This window comes from Neofelis nebulosa, chromosome 6 (genome assembly GCF_028018385.1).
Source record: "Neofelis nebulosa isolate mNeoNeb1 chromosome 6, mNeoNeb1.pri, whole genome shotgun sequence".
In the NCBI taxonomy this organism is placed as follows: domain Eukaryota; kingdom Metazoa; phylum Chordata; class Mammalia; order Carnivora; family Felidae; genus Neofelis; species Neofelis nebulosa.
In genome coordinates this window covers 40,186,210-40,203,585 of record NC_080787.1, presented here as the reverse complement: position 1 = coordinate 40,203,585, position 17,376 = coordinate 40,186,210, and the positions used below count along the sequence as shown (strand labels likewise).

The following is a 17,376-nucleotide window of genomic DNA, read 5'->3' as shown; positions in this document are numbered from 1 at the left end:
TGACATGCCCGGGACCATGGGGAATACCAAGACATTAGCCATGCATGATCCCTGCACTCTCAAAGCATGGTCAGGGTGGTTCCTCTTGGCTGGACTTGGTCTGAAAGTTAAAGGAGGGGCCTTTGGATGGTGTTATACAGGGAACCTGGAGCCAGGTGACACTTTACTCCCCTACCTGTTGGATGAAGACTCACACTGGGGCCATCTTATTTTACAGGGGTCATAAAAGTGAGTTAAAATCCAGTGAGTCAGATCCCTAACACACAGCTGGTAGATCAGTGAGCTCTGAGCTCTTAAACATGCCAGCACCTTCTCACCCTTCGAATAATTTCATAGAATTGGGTACAGGGAACAGAAACGCTCTCACAAATGGATATTGTCCTCGGCCATTAACGGAAGAAACCAATTTTTGCCTTTTTAAATCACAACAGCCTTTCCTAGCAAATGCCACTTAAAAGTGAGCTGGACTTGATATGTAGGGAGCCAAGCCCTGTGGTCTGGGTGGGGCCTCTCTGTTTCTACCTCTTGCACATCCTTTTCCAACCCTGTTGGTGGGCCAAATTGCACCCATGTCACTGATGTTATGTGTGCGTCATGATGAGGAAGCTGCTGGGATCAAGGAAGACGGCCTTGCTGCCGAGAGGGACATTGATGATGCCAAATTTAAACACAGGGAAAGATCTGTGAAAGCTGCACCCCTGCTCAATGTGTCACTGCCAAAAAGGTCTACAACATAATGAGACTTCACCTTGTAAAATATAACAAGACCATGTGAAATGGCTCCCGATGGTTTTGATGCCAACGTTCTGCTTCAGGAAGGGACTGTATTGGAAAGAGGCACCTTGAAAAGTAGACAAAAACTGCTTTTCTTCTTAAGGGCTGTTTGGCCTGGACAAGATTTTCTCACATGTCCACACTGAGAGCATAAAATGAAAGAATTTCCGTCAAATTGGACTGTGTCGTATGGAATCTAGATCATAAGTCTAGGCCAAACCTTATTTATTAATAAAGGGTTTGCCAAGTGATTGAGTGAAATCTGTGAAAGATTGCTTGGGCAGTGTTTGGCCCCTGTAAGAAAATTAACCAAGTAACTTAGAAGAATAGATTTGCATTGAAAGCAGGAAATGTGCTGATTGTAAATTGTGGGTTTTTTCCAAATGTGATAATGCATGCAAAAACATTTTGAAGCCAGTGAGGTCTGTGTGAATGTGAGGTGGGATTATGATTAGTCTATCACTGTTCGTTCCAGCCTTGGTGTTTGTTGAACGTTGCAGAGGCAGCCATGCTGCCTTGTATGTTATCACCTAAAACTTGAAATTAAAACCTTAATCCCGCCAAGGAGTGAAATGATAGTCTCAATTAGCTGTTAAAAGTCAGGAGTTTTGTACTGTCTCAAATTCCTGGAAAGTTTTGTCCCGTCCCGCTATCCATATAGCCCTATCCTGCGGGCATGTTCTCCATCAGCATTTCTCTACTGCCATAGAATTTACCTGGAATGTAGGATTTGTAGGAGAGAAAGCCCCTTCTTTTATTCCCTCCCTTCTCAGTAAACCAGCCTGCACGGTGAAGCCCGAGTGTATGCTTTGCCCCATCTCCTCACTTTTTTTTCATCCTGGGGCTTCAGTGACTAAATGCAGAAACTGCATATGCCAGACGACCGAGCGCTTGCACCTGTCTTTTCCCTCACCAGCTGCAAGAGAATCTTGTTAGCCAGTGCCATTATTTCTTCCTCTGTTGGAGAAACCGCCCTCTGTGTCCAAGACATGGTCAATTCCGCGGTTGCAGACAGTGCGTAGGCTCTGTGATGCCCTGTGACTAACACATCTCCCAAGATCCCCTTCCGTCTGGCGAGCAGCCTGTCTCCCTCCTCCTGCTGTCAGAAGAAGGAGGGTGTCCCCTTCACCCTGAAAGGCTGTAGGGCCCCTGTGGTGGCCGCTCCTCGGGGGTTCTCATGTCTGGAATCTGCAGGGCAACCACCTGCTCTGCCTCCCGCACTTTCCATCAAACGTTGTTACTTGGCTCCAGTCTCCTGCTGAGAATCTCATTTTGGGCTCGTGGTCCTCCAGCAGCTCGTCTCAGCTCGACCTTGTTCTTCACCTGCAGAGGAAGCTGCGTGACTGAGCCCCGTGACAGCCCACAGTGAGGGTCTCTCTCATCTGTGGGAAAATTCCAGTTTCTCCCCCAGGAAAATACTCTTCCTCCGAAGCAGTATAATTCCTTCTGGCAGCTGTTGCCTGCTCCCCCCTGCCTCTCAGCAGCAGCGATTAGAGTGGAGCCTCTGTCATGATGTTTGTCTTCCGGCTCCTCACTCAGGAGAGTGAAAACTGGGCTCCCATTGCTTACTGAAGTTTCCCTCTGTGGCCACAGCTCCATACCCTTCTCCCTCGCCTCTATGTCTGCTGCATCTGTTCTTTTGCTTCACGACCTGTAGTCCCTCTCTATTCTGAAAGTCAGTCAGCCCCCTTTGGCCCCAGTTAACTCCTCAGCATCTTCAAACTGGCCACTGCTCCAACTGGCCCTTGTCTTCCCTGACCCTGCCCTGAATCCCCCTTGCCACTGGTGGTCCTGAGTTATCAGCTACACTGAGTGTCCTGTCTCTGCAAGGCCCCCTCCCTCAGCTCTGCAGACCCCACAGAACTTGCTCCAAAGCTTAGGTTGCCTTTCCACCCCCAATGCAGCCCTGCCACTCTCAGCTTCCATCGAGAATCTTCTTTCATACTTGAATGAAGATATCCATTCAAAGTGAGCTTCCTCACCATCCCTGTCCTTCACCTCCTATCTCTCTGGTCCTAGAGCCATCACATCATCCTCATCATGAGAACCTCTGCTGTAAGTTGAGTAGCTTTTCTGGCTCATGCACTCTCTGCTAGGAGCTTATCTTAGGCTCTTTGGTTCCAAGCTAAAGAAACCACATAAATATGGCTTAAGCCATATATGGCAAGTTTATTAAAATGATGGGGAGATTTCTCATAGAATACCAGGGCAGAAACTCTGGTGACCCTCATAGGGACTATAGTCAGATACTAGAATCCTGCTGGGAGCCCAGATAACCCTCCCTGGGCCACATCATCTGTCTTCTTTGTTTCTCATTGCAGGTAACTTTCTTTGCTTCTTTGTGTCTCTGATGAAAGAAAGTCACCCCAGAAGGCCTGCATTTTCATCATCTTATTTTAAGTGAACAGGACCAATTAAGCTAGAATCTTATGTAATTCTCAATTTTTGAGAAACGAAATTCAGTTGGTACAGCATGGGCCATGTGTCTTCCCAGCATGCACTCAGGTCCACAAGCCAAGCTCAGGAACCCCCTATGTCCACCTTAGGGCTAGGCCAGAAACAGTTCTCTAAGAAGGAGGTTACTGTATAATGGACAGACATGCAAAGAAAAAACTAAAACTAAAAAACAAACAACCCATCACCTCTACTGCTGTCACAGCAAATTATAAAATGTTAGAACTGGAAGAGCCCTTAGAAACCGTTGAATCTAGATCTTTAATTTCACATGGGATGAAACTGAAGTACAAGTAAGTTAAGTGACTTGCCTAATGTCACTTAGTCAATACTCAGTAAATATTTGTGGAACAGAAGAAAATTATTTCTAAAGAACTTAATTTCTCAAGATCTTTAACAAAGAATGGTCTCCAAACCTGTGAGGTCAGACTCTCTTTGATTTTGACTAAGAGATTAGAAATGGGTTTGATAATAAATTATGTTACTAATATCTTGGCAGTTCTCTTCTCTCAAGTTGCCTGCTTTTGCCCAAGCAAGGAAACATGGCAGCAGCAGGAGAGGTGACCCCAGGCCTTCCAGTGGAGTCTCCCACGAACAATGGACAGTTAGAAACAGGCAAACAGACACTTGCTTCTGACCTAAAAGATACCAGTTCAGTGGAGAGGCTGTTGATCTCCACTGTTTAAACCTCAGCACTGTTCACAATCTGGCACAGAATTAATCCCTTAAGAAAGGGATGAAAAAAATGCCATTCAGCACAACATAGTTTGTCATCGCATGCATAATGCAGACTCTCCAATTAGAATGCTACAATTTGAAAACTTTCTTCACAGACTGATGAGAGAGCAATTATTTTAAAGAAGGGAAAACTCAGTCCACTGGGTTTGCCTCAAGTCACTTCTGACTCAAGCCGCAAAGACAGGAGTTTTGAAAACATATTCACTATTGAATTTTGTATCAAAACACCAGCAAGGAGAGCAATTAGTTGCTGTAAACCGAACCCCGTAATCAATGGTATGCAGCCAGCCAGGGCATTTATGGAAGATGTAAGCAAAATCACATCTGCTAATCAATTACAAAAAGCCCAGCACTTCACTGCTTTTAAGGGAAACTCCACAATGAGTCTGAGGGAAGATGGAGGAGACAGTGTTTAATATCACCAGGCATCTCATGCAGTGCTCATTAGGTAGAGGGGTTCATGGCAACAGCTGAGTACAGACCTGATCTGCACCAATAGATCTTGGCCAGCAGCTTCCTTTATTCAGCCCCTTTTGAAAATAGCTTCTGATGTCTGGGTGGAGGTGTGTAGATGTAGGGGGATATGTTTAAGAAACTCTTCTCAGTTAAGGTCAGAGGGGGTGTGTCTGCCCTGGGCAAGCTCATCGGGCAAACATTCCTTGGCAGATTACAAATCAGAAGTATCTCTGTGTTGTTGCAGGTGCACAGACGTGGGAACAGACTTTGCTGGCAAGGAAAGAAGTGAGGGAGTTGGTGGGTTTTTCAATTGTGCCTTATTAGAACAAAATTTCTCTCTGTGGAAAAAAAGAGATTGAGCCAATTTTTCCTGTAGTGTCCTTAGACTGTGCTTGCTTTTTTCAGTTGAATCAACAAAGGTATTTTCATGCCTGGCTAAGCCGAAATTCCAAGCAAATATGCATCCTGGCACATGAATTAGAATCTGTCTTAAAAATTCCAAAGTGTAAGTGGCTTGATAACCTGAGATCCATCAGTGTCCCTTCTCTACTCAGGAGTCACCATGACCCCCCATTTCCAGCCCTCAGGGACTCTTAACAGAGGAATAGAAAGGAGATGTCTCAACCAGTGTGTGCATTTGGCTGCTGTTCAGAAAAAAGAATTTAGGCCAGGAGAAATTATTGAAGTAAAGATCGATAGAGTGAGCTAATAAAAATTAATATCTTCAGCATGCCAACTATGATAGGCAGCAGATTAATATCCGTCAAATATAGAGGGCATCTTGTAAGTCATTAACAAAAGGATAAATATAAGTAGAAAATGTGTAAAATGTTCAAGTTCAATGATAAGTGAAAGGCTGCAAATTAATGACAGAGATTTCATCTATCGAATTGGCAGTGTTTTTAAAGATAATACATGATTATCAGCAGTGACACACAGAAACAGGCGTCTCTTATGCACTGCTGGTAGTATGAGTATAAATTGGTTCAGACTTTTGTTTAGGAGAAAGGGAAAAGCGTGCAGCTGTTTGGTAATACGCGTCAAGGCCTCACGTGCTCTGCTCCAGCTTCACCCACAGAAGCTTTCATAGGCAACAGTCATAGATGTGTAGTGTAAGGACGTTCATCACAGAGTTTTACTAGCAGTGTAATACTGTCACCTACCTAAATGACCACTAATAAGAAACCGATTAAATAATTTATGGGGCATCCATACAGTGAAATTCCGTGAAGCCAGGACGTGTGATGAAGAAGAGTATTTGATAGGTACAAAAGAAACGTATTCATAATACGTCGTTAAGCAAAAGAAACAAGTTACAAGAAAAATTGCACCATGTCTATGTGTTTACACCTGGAATCACAGGTGATGTTCCTTTTAAAACAAACATTTGTCTCAGAACAAGTTGGAGGGCTTATAGGAAAAGCTACTATGGGACAAAATGTGTGCAACCTTAAAAATTATTTTAATATCCTATTACTCCCAAGAATTTCTACCAGAGCATTTATAGTGCTTACTTATAACTGGTCTTCCTTTTTATCTTCTTCATATCCTATCTCCCACATCCCAGTATTTTTCCATGAAATATTTTGGAATCTAGTTACATTCTATCCCAAAGGCTTGATTATTTTCATTTGGATACACTGGTAGAAACACTAACTCATGATTATCCAGAAGGATAGGGATTATCATAAAACTGGCTCTGCATCAGTGATCCAAAATCCCCTTGAGAAAATAACCTCAACATTGTCTCCCAAAAAGCCTGTTACCAAGGCTGTTAAGTGAAGAGAATGATTAATTAATTTGAAGGGTTTTTTTTTCTTGTTTTTAATCTACTCTGGCAAAGTTATAAGTTATTTCAGCCCAGAACATGTATGAAACATACACTATGAACAGAACCCATATGTTCAGAGTAGAATTTTTTAAAAAGAGAAAGATCAACAGTCTTTCTATAATCTTTACAAGAGCTAGACCAACATAGAAACAAAAATTACACTTTTACAAGTTACTCAACATGAATGTAAATTAACAAGCTAACTGCATAAAAGTGCTAAGAAACTAGAATAATATACCAGGAAATGACTAATGAGGGAAATGATTCGCTTTCTTACCAGGCAAACTGGTAAAGAGCAGAATTATTAGACACTTAAAAACAATAGGGTGGAATCCTGTCTGATTCATTCAGAGTACTTTGAGAGATTAAATACTCAGGTGAATTAAGGTGAATATTCAGATAGATTAAGGCAAACTCTGTTTCTGCTTTTCTTAAAAGATGAATTCCAAAATATCAGGTAGTGTGGGTTTAGTCATTGATAGCAAACAAAATTACACTTGAAAATAAGGAACAAAGGGTAAGGGGAAAGGGGAACACAGTGGCATTTCTGATCCCCAATAATAGCATTGTAGGTGACACTAAATTGAGCTTTGCAAGGGTGTTTATTGATTATAATCACAAGATTAAGGAGAAATAATATGAACTACTTTTGTAGAGTCATAGGTGGCAGGTTGTAAATTGGGACCCAGGCCCATAAACTGGGAGTAAAGAAGCACTTGGCAGAAGGATGACAGAAATGGGCTTTGGCCAGGATACCAGGTTTGATGAACCCCCTGTATCTGCCAACACTAACTGAGTATAGACACGTTACCCAACAGTGTTAAGCCTTACTTTCACCGTCTATAATTTGACGAAAGGGGTGCCTGGGTGGCTCAGTCGGTTGAGCATCTAATTCTTGATTTCAGCTCAGGTCATGATCCCAAGGTCATGGGATTGAGCCCCATGTCAGGCTCACTTGCGCTCACTCTCTCTCTCTCTCTCAAATATTTTGTATTTAGATGGAATATATAAATTAAATATATATTTTATATATATATATATAATTAAATATATATAATTTGATGAGAAGAATAATGCTTGCTAAGGGGATTTTTGGAAGGATTTAATAAGATAAATTATATAGAGCACTTAACACAGGGACTGGTACACAGTGTGAACATTAAAGGTATGTTGACTATTATGATAATAATCGTCATAACAAATAAACATTCATTGAGTATAGGCTCTTTGAGACACTGTGCCAAGTATTGGGTATAGAAAGATCAAGAACACATAGGCTCTGCCTTTAAGGAGCTCACTTTCTGTTCTAGCTGGTGGAGGAAGCAAATGTGCATGACCAAATATAAAACGGTAAGATATCCTGTATGGGAAGGACTTTGGAAGCTGAAATCATAGAAAACAGTGGTCTCTCGTCCCTCACCGCTGTGGCACTGTCAGAAGCAAAATGCTGGACCGAAGTCTAATCCTGTATTGCAATTCTTAGATCCTTTTTTCTTATTGTAGGTTTTAAATTGAGGAATAACACACATACAGTGCACAAATCTTTTATATATAGTACGAATGAGTATTTACTGTGTGTATACCCATGAACTACCACTCAGTCAGAGTCCTCACATTTCCAGCATCCTGGAAGGTTCCTTCATACCCTTTCCAATCATTACCTCTCCCAGAGGTAATCACTGTTCTGATTCCTGTCACCATGGATGAATTTTGTCTCTTTTGAGCTTCATGTAAATTAAATTACATAGTCTATGCTTTAGTTCTTATCTGGGCTCAAAAGGAGATAAGAAGAACAGAGCCAAAATAATCAATCTCTAAATAATAAAAAAGTTTTACTAATGAATATGTTTGCTTGTATCTCCAAATCAGATCATTATACTACAGCTATGCAAAAAGTCTGCTAAGAATGAGAAGGAATTTGAAACATGATAGTTAAGGTCATTGGGACTTACTAGTTACTACCAATTAGAAAGCATCCCCATGAACAGGAGTCTCAAGGATATCACTTTTGGTCAGCCCAGTCAACTGGAGATGAATCAGGAAGGAGGATTTGGGGCCATCTTCTCACCGATAAGCCAACCAAAGAGCTTTGACAGAGGCTGCCTGAGATTGGGTGACTTGTGAAATAAATTCCTAAAAAGACACTGCTTCTTCTTCAGACTGACTCCACCTCCTCCAACCATACTTTTGCTGGGATTCTCTTCCTTTTTCCAGTCCTGGAAGTGTGGTGGGGCAAAGGAGGCAGGGAGGAGGGGTACAGCAGACATGGATTCACTCATGCCCACAGCCTCAGGAAACAGCCAGTGAGAACATTCACAGCATTCTTAACGTATTTTTCTTTGTTCAGGTTATTACTTTGGGACTGTGATGATCGAAGCTATAGCTACTACGTTGAGGTTTCCACCAACCAGCAACAATGGACCATGGTGGCCGACAGAACTAAAGTCTCTTGCAAGTAAGTTACATCATTTCTCAGAATTTATTACAAGTTAAAAGAGTCTTATCTGATGAATTCAGAAGTTTCTAATGAAGATTTGTGGAATCACCAAATTACGTTCTTATTTGGAGGTTGAAAACATCCTAATCCTTCATTTCCATTTTGACTCTTAAGTACTTCGGTGAGAATTTATATGCTCAAACAAACTTTCCTTATTTTGTGGTTTGAACTTGACTCTTGAAAGTGACATGTAGGGGCGCTTGGGTGGCTCAGTTGGTTGAGCGTCCAACTCTTGATTTCGGCTTGGGTCATGATCCCAGGGTCAGTCGTGGGGTCAAGTCCTGTGGAGCCTGCTTCGTATTCTCTCTCTCTCTCTCTCTCTCTCTCTCTCTCTCTCTCTCTCTCTCCCTCCCTCCCTCCCTTCCTCTCCCTCCCTCTCTCCCTCCCTCTCTCTCTCTCTCCCTCCCTCCTCCTTTCCCCCTCTCCCCATCTCACACTCTCTTGCTCTCCCTCTAAAAATAATAATAATAATAATAATAATAATAATTTTAAAATAAATAAAATAAGTAAAAATTAAAAAAAGAAAATGGCATGTACCTGAGCAGGGAAAAGAAGGATTTCCATATGCAATCCTCTTTTGTGTCCCTGCCCCCATCACTGCACACTACCTCTTTAGAACTTGTTTCTTCCTTCGAGAATTTTGCTGATGTGATACACACTTTAGTAGTTATTCTGGGACTCCATTTTCCAGCCACATATGATTCTCAAGGTTAGCTTTAAATATTTATCTCATCTCAGTGTTAGCTACACTGTTACCTAAACCAAAGAAAGCTTGATATGTAGGTCTCTAGTCATTTAATGTATATGGCATTGAGCCTCTGCATTTACGTTGTTGTAGGGCAAGCTAGGAGGAAGGATTATGTGGGTTCTGACTGGCCTGAGATCATGACTAGAATGATTATTTACATGTGTATATACCCATATAACTCACTCAGATCAAGATTAGCATGTTTCCAGCATCTTAGAATCATACCTTTTCCCAAACATTACCTAAAAAGAGTTCAGTGCCTTTTTGTGTAGAGCCAGATTCACTGGGAGGCAAGGTAAAGAAAATAGCTGAGATTTTTCTTTTTTTTATTATTGAAATATGATTCACATACCATAAAATTCACCCTTTTAAATGCACAATTTAGTGATTTTTAGTGTATTCACACTGTTGTACAGTCATCCCTACTATCTAATGTTTCAAACATTTTCATCCCCCCGCAAAAGGACACCTCCTACCCATTAGCAGTCTTTTCATTTCCTTCCAGTTCCCATAGCCCCTCACCACTAGTAAGCTCCCTTCTGTCTCTATGGATTTGCACATTCTGAACATTTCATACAAGTGGAATTAAATAGTATGTGATCTCCTCTAGCTGTTTTCACTTAGTACATATTTTTTTTCAAACTTATTTTTTGTGTTGCAGCACGTGTCAGCATTCCATTCCTTTTTACTGACTGAATAATATTCTATCATATGGAAATATATATGTCACATTTTGTTTATCCATTCATCAGTGGATGAACATTTGAGTTATTTGCACTTTTTGGCTAAAATGAGTATTTCTGCTGGGACATTCCTGTGCAAGATTTTGTATGCACATACGTTTTCAGTCCTTTTGGATCTATTCCTAGCAGTAGACTTGCTGGGTTTTATGCTAACTCTGTGTTTAAGTTTTTGAGGAACTGCCAGACTTTTCCACAACAGCTGCACCATCTTGCATTCCCACCAGCAATACAGGAAGGTTCCAATTTCTTCACATTCTTGCCAGTACTTGTCACTGTCTATCTTCTCGTTCACGGTATCCTAGTGAGAGTGAAATGGTGGCTTAAATTTGCATTTTCCTCGTGGCTAATGATGTTGAACGTCTTTTCATGTACTTACTTGGCCAGGATTTCATAATAGCATCAATAACGGCTTGTTTGATGCAATGTCTGACACACTTACCGTCATTATTATAGTACTTATCTTAGAGCATGTTTAATGTTTGCATTGGTTAAGATAACACTTGCTGCTGTGACAAAAAGTGGCTTCAGCATTCCAATGCCTTAACACAGTAGCTATTTCTCAATCATGCAACAGTCAGTAGGGGTGTTTGTGGTTGTCAGGTGGCTCTTCTCCACACATGACTGAAGAACCCAGGCATCTTCCTTCTTGTGGCTCTGCCCTCTCCTAGGGCCTCAGCAGCAGCATCTGCATCTGGTTGGCAAATGGGGAAAGAACAGAAAGAAGGTATACCTGGCTCTTCTGAACGGCCTTGGCCTAGGTGTAGTGACCATCCCTTCCACTTATATTCCACTGGGGAGAAGTAGTCAGTTACCACATTGGATGCTGGTCGGGCTGGGAAGCATGGCTCTGCTGGGCAGCCACTTCTCAGTGGAGCACACATCTTGTGGCCATCTCTGCGATTGGATGAGAAAACTAGCAATTATTCAGTAACTAGTATTCCATCACTTTCCTGTATTTTGTCTCATTTTTTCCTGAATATAAAACACCTTGTGGGATATTGTCCTCTCTTTCTAAAAGAGAAAATGAAGGGCTCTTTCCATTGTACCTCAAAGCATTACTAAAGAGGGTTAAACCAAGCTAGATGATGGAAACAGGGAAATGAAGTGATTACCTTATTTCCAAGCTCCCAGAACCCTTTCCATACAATAGGAAGGCCTTCAAGGCCCACGAACAACTGCCCATTTATCTTTTCAGAGCCATTGCTCATTGAGTATACAGCTCACAGGCCAGACCCTCTGCTTCCCCATCTTTTACACATCTCACTGGTTACCATCACCCATCTTGTCTGTCATTTTATGTGTTATAAATTAGATTCCTCATCTCTTTATGTCCCCCTACTGAAGGTGTTATACAGTATGAGTTTTTGACAAGAACTGGTTGACTAACTGCTGGCACAGGTACATATTATAATGGTTTTATATTTATTCAAATGGGTTTTTGCTTGATTCAAAAAGGCATTCACTCATTAAGTCCTTCCCATTAGCTTTGTATTAAGTCATTGACATCTTCCCCCCCCCTTTTTTTTAATATTTTATGTCCATTAGTTGGTGGATTTAAATAATTTATGTTTTTAACCTTCCATGTTAGCACATATATGCTACAGCAATAGGTGTTTTAGAGATTAATAAATAAATAATATATTTTAAGAGTAAGAAGGCAAGTGCCTGTTAACCCCCTAAGAATCAGTGGAACCAAAGGTTATGATTTTATGTTTATAGGTATAACCCGGATCTGTTGTGCCTTTCGTTTTTTAGTTAGGTATTAAAAAATATAATAGAAGATATGCAGATGATAAAACAGGAAAGCCTTCCCTTTTTAACTAATCTACTCTAGAGCAGTCCTTGAGAAGATTCTACTAGCTTCAAAAATTATAGCCTGCTTTTTATTGAAATGAAGTATGTGAGTCATGTTATGAATGAAATTCTATAGGATCTTTAGAGATCACAGCCCTGCCTCTTGATAGCACTCTACCCATGTCAGGAAATTAAATGACAGACTTTGGACAGACCTGGAGAATGAGATTCTCCAAATGTCTTCCCTTAAGACCCTATGCTCCTAGAACAGGACGTTTTCCTTTATTGCTACCCTGAGTCCTTTCAGCTATAGCTGCAGCTTGGCTTGCTTTACTTTTAGGATAAAGGTTTATTTACCATCACAGGTAGCCATGTTTTTGAATAGGCAGATTTTGGGTGTTTTCCAGCTTTTTCGGAAATAATTGATATATAACATTGTGTAAGTGTATGGTATTCAATGCAATGAGATATATAGCAAAGTGATCACCACAATAAGTTTACTTGACACAACTACCATCTCACATATCACATAGTTACAGGGTTTTTTTCTTGTGATGAGAACTATTAAGATCTCTTAACCAACTTTCAAATATGCAGTAGTTTCGTTTGCTGTAGTCACCATGCTGTACATTACATCCCCAGAACTTACTTATCTTGTAACTGGAGGTTTGTGCTTTTTGATCCCCTTCACCCATTCCCCCCCACACACATGCCCCTCTGGCAACCACCAATCTGTTCTTTGTTTCCATAAATTCGGTTTTTGTTTTTAAGATTACTCGTTTAAGTAAGATCATACAGTATTGTCTTTCTCTGTGTGACCTTTTTCATTTAGCATAATACCCTCAAGGTTTATCCATGTTTTTGCAAATGATTTTCTGAAATTACTTTTTACCCCTCTTTTTTCACATAATATAATTCTGTACCTTTTAGCTTTATTCCAAAGACGTCACCTTCAGTCTTTGATTCCTTTTCTCTACCATCTTCTAAATTGTTGAGCCCTACATCTGTTTTGATACAGTAAGGCACTAATATCAGTTTTTTTTATTATAAATGTAAAACATGCATGAAAGATTAATTTAAACAATACAGGAAGATAGAAGTGAAAAGTAAAATTTTATCTTCCCATCTTGTGCTCAGAAGTACTTTTGACTTTTTTTTTTTGGTTTTCATAACGTCTCAACTATAAATAATATTTTTATATCTGTTTATTAATTTATCAGCTTTATTAACTTAACTACCTCTCATTTTTTGTTATATTTTTCTCTTTAGTCCTGCTATTACTTACCTTTTAAAATTAAACAATATACTGGGGCGCCTGAGTGGCTCAGTCAGTTAAGCATCTGACTTTGGCTCAGGTCATGATCTCATGATCCGTGAGTTCAAGCCCCACATCGAGCTCTGTGCTGTCAGTTCAGAGCCTGGACCCTGCTTCAGATCCTGTGTCTCCCTCTCTCTCTGCCCCTCCCCCACTCATGCCCTGTCTCTCTCTGTCTCTCAAAAAAATGAATAAATGTTAAAAAATTAAAAATTAAATTAAACGACATACTTAAACCTCTGTTTTTTGATCCATCAATTGTAGATAGTATTTCTTTACTCTCCCTACTATGTATGAAGAAATTACCACCCTGCATTTCCCTTTCCCATCTTCTGTTAACTGTCCCACCACATTGACATTTTAAAGATTTATGATACTTATTTTCTGTTGGGTAACTTATTTTCTGTTGGGTAACTTATATTTAACTTAAGTTAAATCTTCCATGTGTTAACTATAAATTGGTCCTGAAAAGGGAAAGCCAGTAAAACCTCATTATAATATTATGATTATGTAAACATTATTCACTACAGATCTATAATTCAGTGGATCTATAGTAAGGGAAATATTATTCTATATCACTAAACTTGTGTCCCTCTTGAAACAATTGTACTGTGTTCAGATCAAATAGATTTGGTTTTCTTACAAGTGCTCAGAATTATTCTACAAGTAATAAATAAGTAGCTTCATATTAGCCAGCTTTTTGTTTTCTTGGAGTTTCTAATTACCTCTTTTTTCCTGTTTACAGAAGCTTCTGGGGCACACTATTTGTTCATTGGTTAATTTTGAACAGACTGCTTCCTAGGCCTATATAATTCTTACAATTCTTTTTCTTTCTAGGTTGGTTTTCACTTTTTCTTGGATTTCTTTTTCTTCTTGTAGCATGTGGGTAAAGGGTTAACAAACCCCTGTTTGCTTTGCAGTGAGATACTGACCTTGGGCCCAGTTACCTTTTTAGATCTTTTCTCCTGAAAACATGATAGAAGTAGAATGTCGGCTATTAGACGACATTGCTTATGATGAAAATTACCCCTAACAAATTGCATCTGGCCTGGAAGGACTGTAAATATCTGGTTGGAAGCTATAGCTTTGGGTTTCCTGAGTACAATAACTTTTGTGACTGGGCATGTCCCTTGTGAAAATTCTAGGATCTTTGTTTATGGAGCTATTACAAGAGATAATAGTTTGGACTTGGAATGTGGGGTTTCTAAGCCAGAGTGGCTCCACCCCTGCCCACTCACCTGAGCTGTCCTCTTGTGTGCCAGCAGGAATAGCTCCCGTACAGTTGCATAGACCACTACAAGGACTCCCACTAAGGAGAAATGCTTGCTGCTGCTCTAGTGGCATGGTCTTCTGTTCGCTCCCCTGCATGAATCCGAAGCCAAGTAGAACTTGGTTGGGTCTCAGTCAAGATCTCTCAGAGGCATTGCACAGAGTAAATGTATTCAGAATTGTTTTCAGAAACAAAGGGTATGTAGAAGGCAAATTTTTAGAATTCTTGCATGCCTGAATCATAGTTTGGGTATAGAACTCCATTCCTTCAGCATTTTGAAAGCTTGGATTTATTGCTGTCTTGCATCTAATGTTGCTGATGAGAAATCTGGTAGAATCTGATTCTTCTTATTTGTAGTAATGTATTTTTCCCTATAGAAGCCTTAGAAACTTCTCATTATTGGAGGTGTTAAATTTCACAATGATATGTCTGGATGTGGACCATTTTCATTTATCCTGCTTAGTTTGCTTCATTATGGAGATCTGCCCAGCTCCCCACTGATTTATAAATAATATTTCATCCACCTGCCATTTTCCAGAAATTCACAAAAATTTTGATTTGCTTATATCCTTCCCTCCAGTTTGCAGCACCTTTATGAGTGTATTTCCTTTGTATTTCTTTGATGTCACCTCATTGGTTTTCAGGAAGGGAGAAAGGTCAGTGTGCCTATAGTGTCATCCATCGTGAACCTGAATTCCCTAAAGCTCTATTACATGGGCTGTTGATACTCCCCAGTGACCCTAAATCCTTTGCCTTTCCTTCCTTGTGCCTGGCTGCCCTTGTCCCATGTTATATAGCTGTCTTTTTTCCTGCTAGCATGTACTCCTTAACATATTGACCTCATTCATGTTCATTTTTTAACCATTTCTTCACTTTGTCATGGTCCCATTGACTGATAATTTTGTCTGTAGAAGTAGTAATGACCTCAGCCATTATCTTTCCAAGACTGTGCCCTTTGCAAACGTTTTGGCAAATATAAATAAATTATCAGATATAAAGAATTAATCATTGATAATACTGAATTTTTTTCCACTTGAGAATTCTATGATCATAACTTAGAACTACCTAGGATTTCTAGTTTTTAGCTGAATTTGCTCACAAGCTATCTGTCTGCCTGCCAGATATATTATCCAGATTCCCTTTTAAATAAGTTTTTATCTCCAACCTAAGTGTTCATTAAAAATGTTGTGAAAGAGTTTTTAATAACTTAAGAAAATACTTATATAATAAGATATTTTTAAAGCAGAGTACAGAACTGTAAGAGTATTATATCACAAGTAGAAAAAGAAATATGGAAGAAGAAAGCCAGATGGAAATACACCAAAATGTTGTTAGTGGCTGCCTCTATGTACTGGGATTATGTAAAGTATTTCTAGTTTTCTATATTTTTGACCAATTTACATATATTTCTTTTACAATCAAAAAGAAGACTGTATTTGAAAAGATTTTTTTTTCTTGCTGCAGCCATAAATGTTTTGTAGATGTTTGTCCTTGCCTTTATTTGAGTAGCATATGCTAGCAGAGTGCATGGTTTATTCACTGCCAGCAATAAATTAAAGAAATTAAGTAAGTGCTGTCCATAGCAATATCCTAGTAGCTTTTCAGAACCTTGCAGCCACTTACCCCAAGCACGAGTTGTGCTTTCCTGAAAAGGACACCTGAGCTGCCTCTTCCCGTGAGCCTCTTAAAGCCCCATTCTGGGAGAGTGCTTCCTCCTTTTGCCTTTCCCCAGGACTTCAAAAGTCCATTTCTACCTGGGTGTCCCCTCTCATAGAGGTCTGGCCTGCTTGAGACCTTGGAGCAGTCCCATGGATCAGGCAGTTTCTATAGCATCTTAACTTTAAACGTTTCTCCCCTGTGCGTTCCCTGAGGAGCACTTTGACAGCCTCAGTCACCTGGCAAGGCCTCTGTGGGGTCAGCTCACCTTCTCCCTGGGCTTCAGCATGATGATATTAATATGCGAGAAGCATTGTGTCCCCCTTGCTGAATATACTGTCATTTAGTCCTGGCGAAGGGCAACTCTTTCTGTCCTGGGGTCTGTTTCCATAGTTGATGCTATTTATTCACCAGGAACCTGAGAAAGAGGAGTCATGTTTCTTTTTCTGAGTGCTGCAGTGGTTGAGGACAATGGGATAAATTAAAGGTGCAGAGTTACAGCCTCAGAAAACTCTTCTAAAGCATAGCAAGATTGAAAAATGAGACATTTGAACCTAGGCTATTTACCTTGCCTGCGATTTTCTGCATCTTCTTTGCCATTGTCAGTGCTAAAGTTGAAAAAGCCTTCTTTCCGCCAGCTTTGTTTCTTAGCCTGACCCTTAACAAAACGAAAATCTTGGGCTGATTCCAGGAGGTCACAGCTAACCATGTGACCCTGGGGGTTGTGTGTAGAGAGCTCGCACCACTAATGTGATGCAATAGAACGAAAGTGGGTTTTAAAGAAGGAAATGTCTCCTCCATTGAGACCGCTGACAGAAAAAGTTCATACCAAGTGTCAAGTTTTAGTTTCCAGGACAGGATTGCAGCTCTTGGCTGTGGCAGAGGTCCTATATTGAAATATTACTAGTTCTTGCAAGTCTGTGCTGTGCTAACAGACGGTCACCCTCACCTGCCCAGCTGCCCATCCCCGTGAGGTTGGAGGAGTACACTTGCCTGCTCCTTCAAGAAGAGTGAGCCAATTAATGGGCTCTGCTTGTGTAATTGTCACTGTTAAAATGCTCTATGGAGATTTTATTTTTCTCTTTTCAGACTTAATTCCA

The 17,376-nt window shown here is 40.3% G+C and overlaps 1 protein-coding gene across 3 annotated transcripts in view; it reads left to right on the top strand.

Annotated features, from left to right (window-relative positions):
* Positions 1-17,376, top strand: part of BTBD9 (BTB domain containing 9) — a 417,943-nt gene that overhangs the window by 327,399 nt on the left and 73,168 nt on the right. For all 3 annotated transcript variants that reach the window (XM_058733797.1, XM_058733798.1, XM_058733799.1), the window contains exon 9: positions 8,601-8,708. In XM_058733797.1, the coding sequence (XP_058589780.1) occupies positions 8,601-8,708 (108 nt within the window). The remainder of the gene's footprint in view (positions 1-8,600; positions 8,709-17,376) is intronic.